The sequence below is a fragment of the Oncorhynchus keta genome, chromosome 23 (genome assembly GCF_023373465.1).
Source record: "Oncorhynchus keta strain PuntledgeMale-10-30-2019 chromosome 23, Oket_V2, whole genome shotgun sequence".
NCBI lineage: Eukaryota > Metazoa > Chordata > Actinopteri > Salmoniformes > Salmonidae > Oncorhynchus > Oncorhynchus keta.
In genome coordinates, this window is record NC_068443.1 from 25132860 (window position 1) to 25144931 (window position 12072).

General features: G+C 38.9%; 1 protein-coding gene across 1 annotated transcript in view; it reads left to right on the forward strand.

Moving 5' to 3' along the window:
* The first annotated feature begins 5899 nt into the window (after nucleotides 1-5899).
* Nucleotides 5900-12072, forward strand: part of col15a1b (collagen, type XV, alpha 1b) — a 53184-nt gene continuing 47011 nt past the window's right edge. The window contains exons 1-2 of the mRNA XM_035799895.2: nucleotides 5900-6068; nucleotides 6160-6233. Of these exons, the coding sequence (XP_035655788.1) occupies nucleotides 6058-6068; nucleotides 6160-6233 (85 nt within the window). The 5' untranslated portion in view covers nucleotides 5900-6057. The remainder of the gene's footprint in view (nucleotides 6069-6159; nucleotides 6234-12072) is intronic.

Here is a 12072-nt window from a genome sequence, read left to right on the forward strand (position 1 = left end):
TTTAAGAGACTGTGTGAATAATGTGAATATAATCTGAATAACAACTGGGGCCAGATAGAAGTTGTACCAAGTTCTTGTTTTTATGTTTCCTGGTTTGTCTAGCAGAGGACATTGCATACAATAGAAAAATGGCTCAAAACATTTTACTGGAGAGGTCTTGTTGGCAATCAGAATCATGTGAAAACTTCCCACTGTCAATAACTTGCAAAGGTTTAGCACTCGTGACAGTGAGAACTAAACTGGGCCAGTCAGTTATCAGTAGCAATTGAAAGGCGTTCATTAAATTGGGACTGGAAAACTTGTACTGCACACAAAGTTTGAGCTTTTATCAAACATCCACTATTTACATTTACATTTACATTACACTATCATAGCCTACCATTAAAAACAGCATGATATACATTTTAAAACACTTTCCAACATGTAACTGTTGAAGCATATCCTATGACATTTCCCATGATATTGTCTTGTTTGCTGCTTGGGCACTTTCCACTGGCAAGGATTATTATCATGTGGCTGGGAATCAACGCCTAACAACCTCTGAAACTGTCCCAACAGCCCAGCACAAACAGCTACTGTGTTAAACCAACTTATGTAAGTCCTTCCAGACTAAAGGGTCACAGACACAATGCTAACGAATGTTCTAGAAATAAGTATAATGCCTCTAACAACATGCATTTGTATCCCAAAGCACATGAGAATTTCATTCAAGTTAGCCATGTTTATTGATGTTAATGTTGTTTGTGATTAGTGTTTTCCCATTTAGGACAGTACAGCCACCCATTACTTATCGGAGAAGCCCTCACTAAAACTTTCCTCCCTCACAGACAGTTTTCAAATACAGGTGTGCCGTGATGAGTGAGCAAACCAGACAAATGAGGAAATGAGGATCGGCCAGAAACTTCCAGAAAAACTAAGATCTCCATGATGTTTTGTTTCCCTTTATGGGTTAACTATTATCACAGGATGTTATTCAATTATTTTCCACTTACTTGGCCCACTTATAAATGGCATGATGGGGGTGTTGCACCATGCTGTACCATATTAGCCATATTTCCCTGGGACAACCAGAGCCTTGCACTGCATGTCTTGTTCTCTTTTTCGAGTCTGACTGGGGAAGGGGAAACCTCTGTTTTTGTTCACAGGCTGCTTTTAGCATCCTTAGAGAAATAATACTATGAGAACAGATTCTGAACAGACTGATTTAGTACAGAGGGGTACAGAAGGGTGACATGGGTTGTGAGATCATACAGTTACATTGGAGAGCTTTATGTCACACTCAAAACAGTTACCCAGATATCAAACTTCTCAGCTTTTGTATGCACTTTGCCAAGATGTAGTTTCACTGTTGTTATCTTGAAACATTTAATGTAGGAAGCCCCCATCCCAAATCCATGCCCCACCTCTCCTCTCCTGGATGTTTGATGGTTTGTGACTAAAGAGAGCAGACTGTGGCCCTTTCAGCTCAGTGTCACCCTGGGTACCCCACAGATATCAACCTGTTCAACCTGTTCAAAGCCTGACAGAATTCTAAAATAATGGGTCCCATTGTACACACCCCAATCCCAGAGCCCAGTCTATAAGAGGTTGCTTCAGAGACATGGGGGTGGAGGAGGCAAACCTCTATGGAAATGTTTTTTCTCACTCACATTATAGACATTTCCCTACAGGCATTCTGGTAAGGCATTAATGTATGCAGGTGGACACTTAAGACAGTGTGGAGTAGCTTAGTGTTTAAGAGTGTTTGGCCAGAAACTGTAAGGTTGCTAGTTCGAATCCCCAGGCCAACTATGACTAGGTGAAAAAGGCCCTTGAGCAAGGCACTTAACCCTAATTGCTCCTGTATGTCACTCTGGATAAGAGTGTCTGCTAAATGACTGAAATGAAAATAAGTTTAGCTGTTTACCATACAATACATCACATCTCATAAATTGAAATATGTTTATCACAAACTGTGGTACTACCAGAGATTGTATCAAATACTGGGGGCTAAAGTGTGTATTTGTGGGGGGCTGTGTACATTTTGTGGCTACATATTTGAAAGCTTCTTTGAAATCATCTTGTGCTCAATCAGAATTGAACTAATTAAATTGATTAAGATTGGTAATGGCAATTGCTGACCCATGGTTTGAAAGATCAGAATGACATACACTGTCCTGATTTAGCCCTCCTCTGTAAGCTGCTAGCTAACCCAGTCACATCCCACAAATGGCATTCCACACAAGTCACATTTCAATTTTTTTCCAAACACTGTGAATACTAAGGCTGTTCTTGGGGAAAATCCACTTTCAGTACGTAAGCCATTACCGCGGTTACCAAAGCAATCAGTCAACAACCTATAACAACAGTAGGGACACAGCAGGGGATCTGGCCTCCCATCATGTAAAAGAAAGCAAGTCTCACTTCTCAGATCTAAACTCACCATGTAGGCCGACTCAGAAACAAAGCAGGCATTGGGAAAATATTCATCCACTCTCCACTTTTAAGCCTAAAATGACCAATTCAAACTCATTCTACAGAAACGAGTATGATAAAACTGTGAGTTGAATAGGCTTACAACATAAAAAGGTAAGTCAAAAAAAAAATCTACCTCTGAGAAGGATGATAGTGGTCTCCTATTGATGCTTTTGCTGGCCACGGTTTGTGCCTTCCTGAGCCACAGTTTAATTTAACCACAACATACAGGTTTGTCATCATTGGCAGATTGGCGATTAAGAGTACACTTTGAATGGAATCATTGGAGATCAAATGAACAGTGAATGAACGGACAGTGTCCTGATTGCCCATTGAAACTCCCATTCCTTTCCACTGCCTCAAACAGTTAGGTTTGGAACCATGTGAATTGTCCAAGAGGATGCAGACTTGCGGCCTGACATCGCACAATCTGACATCGCACAAGAATATCACCTGCCCTTCCCCAGAGCCTCTTTCACCACCAGCCACATGAGCCATGCGTGCCCTAGCCAAATCACTTTAAGTAATTTGCGGGACATTAACATTAAAGTTGATTTGACCCTCGTTCTAAATTTAGCCAATCTAACTAAACTTGTTGAGTGCCTCTTTGTAACATCTCTATTGGTGTCTACTGAATCTCAGATCAAGAATGTGAACATTTTGTTTTATGAATAAAGAGAGGTTGTTGTTCGCTAGGTTTCAGTGGAGAACAAAATTACTTAGGCTTTAATAACGTATCAGCTGCATCTTGCTGAGAGTGGAATTCAACTAAGCCCTAGGATGTAAAGTAATGTTCTCAGTGCTTAGTTATCATCAGAATGCTTGTCGAAGGTGCAAGTGATGTGAAGAATGTACCCTCAGTGCAGACTGAGGAATGGGTGTTACTTTAGATTCCGTTGGGGTTACTAGATTCAAACTGGGATAGTTTGGAGCAAAAAGATAAAGAAGCATGCTGTGACTGCAATCTTTCTATCATATTACTCTACTGGCGATAACATTAATTGCCAACAATTCATTCACAATCTGCCAACGGAGTAATGGGTTAACTCTACAGGTCAGGGTTTGTAACTTGTGAGAGACAGCCAATAGCTGACCAAGGGCAATAACACTGCTGGGTCATTAGCTAGCTGTGTCTTGTCTCAACTTAAGGCCCTGGCCGCTACACTTAACCCCAGGGGTCGGAGGTCGGCTGACACCAGACCTTGTTGATAACAAATTATTTCTGTTGAGTGGCTTCGTTAAGAAAAGGCTCAGTGACCTGGCTTGTTAAAGCATGGTCCAGAACAGCCAAATGATCATTATATTGCAGGGGGGATACAGAGGTTGAGGAGACAGGTGCTCCTGCTAGACAATAATACCTCATGCAGATGTCACTGCTCACAAGCCTTAAAAGCCTAATGAGAGGAACCCCCCCCCCCCCCCCCCCCCCCCCCTGGTATTTGTGGTTCCAAAAATAAGTAGGCTAATCTCTGAGTAATATCTGTTAATGAATCTAGGCCTTGAATTACTGTAAATACTAGAAATCAGATGAGTTATACATTTTTAAACATATTGTAAGAATTACATGGCACAGAATTATATGATGGAACAATGCTGTCTCTATAGTGAAACTTTGTCAGTGCGTGACTATGCCACTAGTTCCTTTATTACAGAATTAAATGGTTTTGGTTTGGGTGTGTAATGATTTTGGTTTGGGAATGTAATGATTTTGGTTTGGGAATGTAATAATTTTGGTTTGGGAATGTAATGGTTTTGGTTTGGGAATGTAATGGTTTTGGTTTGGGAATGTAATGGTTTTGGTTTGGGTATGTAATGGTTTTGGTTTGGGTATGTAATGGTTTTGGTTTGGGTATGTAATAATTTTGGTTTGGGAATGTAATGATTTTGGTTTGGGAATGTAATAATTTTGGTTTGGGAATGTAATAATTTTGGTTTGGGAATGTAATGGTTTTGGTTTGGGTATGTAATGGTTTTGGTTTGGGTATGTAATGGTTTTGGTTTGGGTATGTAATCATGTTGGTTTGGGTATGTAATCATTTTTGGTTTGGGTATGTAATGGCTTTGATTTGGGTAAGTAATGGTTTTGGTTTGGGCATGTAATCATGTTGGTTTGGGTATGTAATCATTTTGGTTTGGGTATGTAATCGTTTTGTCATGATGTGTTTTGCGAGACAGAGGAAAGTGTGGCTGACTGATTAGAGGGCTTCAGCTAAAATAACAATTAGGCAAATTGTCTGAGTAAATTATTTTCAAGTCGGTGCAAGTAAATGAACAACATAAATCTTCATCAGGATTGCTTTCATTAGAGCTTTCTTTCCCTCTCCCAGTTTTCTTGGAAACATCATGTCATAAACGTTGATGTAATAAATCAGTTGATGAACAATTATTAAATCATGTTAGATTGACCAATGACCATCCAAGATTGAAGTTAACTTCTCCATGATCCTTTAAAGAAACCACATCCAATTTCAAACTCTGTTCTGGAGGAATATGGTGCAGTTGCATATCAACTGATATCAGCTCATAATAGCATATTGTGTCAGGTATTTGTGGGGATGCCTGGCATGGTCAACATGCCAAAAGGGTACACCTTGCTAGCGCTACCCTTGTCTCCAACAGGTCCAGTTCATGAAGTCTGCCACAGATTAGCATCTAGACAGGGTGCTGAGAGTAATGTGATACAGGGTCTATGGAAAGGCCTTAACAGACCCCAGTGGTTGATGACAGCTAAACATCAAACAGACTTGCAAGGTATTCACCTATGACCTTATTACTAAACTTCACTGTCACAGTGCCACTACCTGTTGTTAGGTATCAGCCATGAAAGGATGTTTACCATTCGTGTTGCAATATTTTACAAATATTAATTTCCTTTATTTAAATAGGCGAGTCAGTTAAGAACACATTCTTATTTTTAATGACGACCTAGGAACAGTTTGTTAACTGCCTTGTTCAGGGGCAGAAGGACCTTGTCAGCTCAGGGATTTGATCTTGCAACCGTTCGGTTACAAGTCCAAGGCAGTTAACCCACTGATTTATTTGTTCAATTTTCCACAATTTGTCTCATTGAGTCAGAACAAAATTAAGGCCAACTCAAAAATGACAATTTATTGCAACACTCTAAATGAAACACTTGTGGAATTGGTTATAAAAACTTTTTTTACAGTATGTAGAGGAGCTATCCCCAGCCAGCTTGATAAAATGATTGCAATATAGCTGACATGTCATCATATTCAGTAGCATCATAAACAGTGCTACTGGAAAAGTCTATGGCAGTTCAGCTAGTCGCCATAAAAATGGCGAGGATAAGAAGTTTAACGCAGCGGTTCAGTGAGGGATTTTAAGGAGTCAGATTTCCATGTCCATGGGCCAGTGACTCACTGAAGAACTGAGAATGTCTTTGTTCGATTGGTGGGTTTACTCCAGGCTGAGAGAGAGAGAGAGAGAGAGAGAGAGTGCGCGCGCGGGAGAGAGCTTGAGAGTGCACTCAGCCGCAGGAGATGCAAAGGTCCGTAGGAGACAGAGCGCGTGAGAGAGCAGATTCCAACTCTAAGCACGTTAAGGACCATTTTGAATTATTGGATTTTGCAAATCGAGCCCAAAATGATTATTCGGTAAGAGTGTTTATTTGAATGTTTTGTGCTTAATTTTGAAGACCAAAAAAGTTTCGGGCTAACTCACCTAACATAATTTGCTTATCTCCAGCATGTCCAGGTGGTCTCTGGTTATTCATCTCGTCCTGATGTATCACTTTTCTACTGCGGTTGAGGTCATTGAAGGTAAGACGTTTTGAAATGTAAGTATTCATAATTAATATAGGTCTATTTGCTGTATTTTTTTTTTCGGGGAGATAGGCTACTTGGAAGTGCTGTATGTGATTCTCAAAGCCTAGGCTATTAACCTGCTACGTGTTCCGTGGTAAAGAATGTCTTGACTCTGACTACTCTTGGAATGAACATGGGCTAATTGAAAGACAAAAGTATCTTCTTTTCAAATAGCCTTCTTTATGTGAAATTGGTTACAAACAGTATGTCAATTTGATAAAGGCTACATGATCACTTTGCGAGGAAGTTGATTTAAAGCTTGAATCCTTAGTTGCTAAATCGATTTTTGGACCTATAAATGAATGTTATACTCTATACCCATTGATTGTTGAAGAAGATAACGTATACATGCCTCGTGAGTTTAGTTCAACTGTTCTACCCCATCAGAACCAATCATATAAGCTTGTTTTACTCCAATGTTTGTAAACGATGTAAATGTAAACACACACTGTATAGCCTCAAAACATGATTCAAACTCTAATTTGAATGGCCAGTCCTTGCATCCATAGCTCTGTTTATGAAGTTGAGAGTGGTTACGTTTCTCCAGGCCATCCCTCAGTTTTTTACTAAAACAGAGGCTGGGCAACTGCTTTGTTATTGTTTCAATTAAAGCCACAGTGCGGTCATAATTACGTTATTCCTGTGTTTTTTATCATATTGTACAACAGGTGATGAAACTTACTGCAAAAGTGTGAAAAAAATGTAATCAGTGTTATTTCCTTATACATGCTTTCCGAAAGTATTCACACCCCTTGATTTTTCCACATGTTGTTGTGTTACAGCCTGTATTGAATGTGGATACAATGTAGATGTTTTTCTTTCACTGGCCTACACACAATGCCCCATAATGTCAAAGTGGACTATGTTCATCCAAATGAATTAAAATTGAAAAGCTGAAATGTCTTGAGTCAAAAAGTACTCAGCCCCTTTGTTTTGGCAAGCTTAAATAAGTTCAGGATGAAATATGTGCTTAACAAGTCTATGTGAGTCTGTACCCCCTCTCAACAAGTCCATAAGTTGCATGGACTGTGTGCAATAATAGAGTTTAACATGATTTTTTGATGACTACCTCATCTCTATACTCCACACATCCAATTATCTATAAGGTCCCTCAGTCAAGCAGTGAATTTCAAACACAGATTCAACCACAAAGATCAGGGAGGTTTTCCAATGCCTCGCCATGAAGGGCTCTTATTGGTAGATGAGTAAAACAAATCTGACATTGAATATCCCTTTGAGCATGGTGAAGTTATTATTACACTTTAGATGGTGTATCAAAACACCCAGACACTACAAAGCTACAGATGTCCTTCCTAATTCAGTTGCCGGAGGGAAGGAAACCATTCAGGAACTTCACCATGAAGCCAGTTATAGAGTTAAATGGCTGTGATAGGAGACCTAAGGATGGATCAAAACATTGTAGTTACTCCATTAACCTGTTGCGACGAACCATCCCGGAACCCGGGATCGTGAATACAGCCTCAAGCTCATTACCATAACGCAACGTTAACTATTCATGAAAATCGCAAATGAAATGAAATCAATATGCTAGCTCTCAAGCTTAGATTTTTGTTAACAACACTGTCATCTCAGATTTTCAAAATATGCTTCTCAACCATTGCAAAACAAGCATTTGTGTAACACTGTTGATAGCTAGCGTAGCATTTAGCGTAGCATTTAGCGTAGCATTTAGCGTTAGCATTCAGCAGGCAACATTTTCACAAAAACCAGAAAAACATTAAAATAAAATCATTTACCTTTGAAGAACTTCAGATGTTTTCAATGAGGAGACACTCAGTTAGATAGCAAATGTTCAGTTTTTACAAAAATATTATTTGTGCAGGACAAATCGCTCCGTTTTCTGCGTCACGTTTAGCTACGAAAGAAACCTGTATCCAGGATTGTGTAAATCTATCCGCAAGCTCATTAGCATAACGCTACGTTAACTATTCATGAAAATCGCAAATGAAATGAAATAAATCTATTTGCTCTCAAGCTTAGCCTTTTGTTAACAACACTGTCATCTTAGATTTTCAAAAATATGCTTCTCAACCATTGCAAAACAAGCATTTGTGTAACACTATTGATAGCCTAGCATAGTATTATGCCTGACATGCCTGACATTCAGCAAGCAACATTTTCACAAAAACTAGAAAAACATTCAAATAAAATAATTTACCTTTGAAGAACATTGAAGAACTACAGTTGTTTTCAATGAGGAGACTCTCAGTTAGATTGCAAATGTTCAGTTTTTACAAAAATATCATTTGCGTTGACAAATTGCTCCGTTTTCTCCATCACGTTTGGGTAAGAAAAAAAATGAAAATTAAGTCATTAAAACGCAAACTTCTTTCCAAATTAACTCCATAATATCGACAGAAACATGGCAAACCGATGTTTAGAATCAATCCTCAAGGTGTTTTTCACATATCTATCGACGATAAATCCATCGTGGCAGTTGACTTTCTCTTCTGAAGAAATGGAACGCACATGGACCTAGAGATTACGCAATAATTTCGACACAGGACACCGGGCGGACCCTGGTAAATGTAGTCTCTTATGGTCAATCTCCCAATGATATGCCTACAAATACGTCACAATGCTGCAGACATCTTGGACGAACGGCAGAGAGCTCAAGTTCATTCATGGCACACTCACAGCCATATAAGGAGACGATGGGAAACAGAGCCTCAAAAATTCTGCTCATTTCCTGTTTGAGGTTTCATCTTGGTTTCGCCTGTAGCATGAGTTCTGTGGCACTCACAGATAATATCTTTGCAGTTTTGAAAACGTCAGAGTGTTTTCTTTCCAAAGCTGCCAATTATATGCATAGTCGAGCATCTTTTCTGACAAAATATTGCGCTTAAAACGGGCACGTTTTTTTATCCAATAATGTCATAGCGCCCCCATAGGTTGAAGAGGTTAAACTAACATAATTGACAGAGTGAAAATAAGGAAGCCTTTTCAGAGTACAAATATTCCAAAACATGCATCCTGTTTGCAACAAGGCACTAAAGTAATACTGCAAAAAACGTGGCACAGCAATTTACTTTTTGTCCTGAATACAAAGTGTTATGTTTGGGGAAAACCCATTATAACACATTACTGAGTACCACTCTCCATATTTTCAAGCATAGTGGCTGCTTCATGTTATGGGTATGCTTGGTATTGCTAAGGACTGGGGAGTTTTTCAAGATGTAAAATAAATGGAATGGAGCTTAGCACAGGCAAAATCCTAGAGAAAAACCTTCTTCAGTCTGCTTTCCACCAGACAATGGGAGATGAATACACCTTTCAGCAGGACAATAACCTAAAACACAAGGCCAAATATACACTATAGTTTCTTACCAAGAAGACAGTGCATGTTCCTGAGTGGCAGAGTTATAGTTTTGACATAAATCTACTTGAAAATCTATGGCAAGACCTGAAAATGGTTGTATAACAATGATCAAGAAATTTGAAAAGAATAATGGGCAAATTTTGCACAATCCAGGTGTGGAAAGCTCTTTAGAGACTTACCCAGAAAGACTCACAGCTGTAATCACTGATAAAGGTGCTTCTAAAAAGTATTGACTCATTGGTGTGAATACTTATGGAACTCTGTGTTGTTGTCTGTTCACACTGCTATGCTTTATCTTGGCCATATGCTTTATCTTGGCCAGGTCGCAGTTGTAAATGAGAACTTGTTCTCAACTAGCCTACCTGGATAAATAAAGGTGAAATAAAAAATAGATGATAAATAAATAAAATATTTCTGTATTTCATTTTCAATAAATGTGCAAACATTTCTACAAGCATGTTTTCACTTTTCCATTATGGGTAATTGAGTGCAGACTGGTGAGAAAATAAATCAGTTTAATAATTTTTAAATTCAGGCTGTAACACAACAAAATGTGGAATAAGTCAAGGGGTATGAATACTTTCTGAAGGCACTGTACTTGCTGGTTAAAAAAATACAATCTACACAGGACCTTCTAGTCAGCAGGTTTACATGGGCGGGAGTTTTAGCTTTGAATGGTGACATCAACATGCTGTAAATTGGTTAATAGACCAATAACAAAGAGAGTACCAAATCTCGATACCAATAACAGCGATTTTTTGTTTTTCCCTCCTCCACTCAGACCATTTGCTAAAAACCTACTTTTGCCCATTTTAATGGAATTATATTACAGTACTGTACTTAATTGTTACCCAGAAATGAAATGATTTGATATTGATATAAAAACGTCTGCATTGGGCCTTTAAGGACTCTGGCATATTTAGTTTTATTTTAGTGTACATAACATTGGACCACCCAGGCTTCAGATGCTTTTCAAATGACCCGTCAGCTGAACATTTTACCTCCACACTAAAAGTTGAATGCAACTATTTTATTGTATGAATAGCTGAAGGCAACTATTTGATAAACAGATTCAGAGCTAGTCTGAGTTATATGATCATATGACGTATGTGGACCTGCATTTTTTGCATATGTATTCAAAATAATATGTGAGTCACATACAGTACAATTACGTATAAATGAACACTTTTTAGAGTGTATAGATATCCCCCCCTTCCAATTTAGCATGTCTAATTTATTGAATTTGTTTCAATAGGTCCTCATATACTGTGCTATAGGATGTGGTTCTATTGCTTGATTGATGGGACATGGTCTCCTCCTCATCCTCATGTGTGCACAGTGGACCTGGAAGCAGTGGTCTGGTTAAACACAGCACCTGGGTGTGAACTGGTGTGGTCACTTCTTATGTAAATTAGGTCTTCCCTCTTGTCCACATGCTTGTAATGCTGACCAAGCCCGTGTGGAAAAGTGACTTTGAAGTGGGAGAGGAGGAAGACACTCCCATCCCATTCTCTCCATGGGTTTTAGACAGGGACGTGAGAGGGAGGGATGATATTGGGGTGTTTCTCCAACCCTGTGTGACAGGGTTTAAATACGGTTTCTGTGTTTGCAGAGCTGCACATTCACTGGGTTTATGTCCAACCAAGAAAGCCTTAAACATCCCCTCTGGCTACAGACTAATGTTGATTTTGTTGATGAGCAGATATTATGCATTTATGCTTCAGCTTGCCATCTCAGACAAGTGCACTATTCTGGAACCTTATGAAGTAAGGTTCACGAGGACATTGTTATTACCATAGAGATATAACTGTGCTGTTATCTAAGGTTGCTACTTTATCATCAACCTGACTCTGCACAGTACCATCTGTTGAACACAGACTTAAGTTCATCTCTGAAGGGCTATTCAGAAATACATATTTCCTTTTCAATCTGCTGTCTTATGGAGTGGCTCTGGAGAATATCATGTTAACTATGCCTCCAATCAAATTAGAATAAAAAATACCAAAAGCCTGTATAATAACATCATTCTGATTCGCAATGTGCAGTTTTGAGATGTCTGCGTTAAAACATGGGAATGTGTGTATGTGTAGGAATGTCGTAATTCTAAAAAGAATCATCACTCGATTGCCAAAACATCTGGTAATTAAGATGTGAAAGGCAACAGGGATTGTGTCGTCTTCCCGCAAAATACACTGCTAACTTGAGGTATAAAAAAAAATATGGCTGAGGACTTCATCATTTTACAGTCAGTTTTAAATGTTTTATTGGGGCCGAATATTACTGCCTTTCACATTTGATATTAGTTTAGTGCAGTTCCTCACGAAGGAACTCATGTTTGGTCAATAAAGTACAGTGAAGTGACCCCCAGTGGGACTTTTCTTTCCAAGCCCAGTTAATATGTTGAACAATTCACAGTATTAACCTTATTCAAAGATTTATGGGCTAAGAAATTCC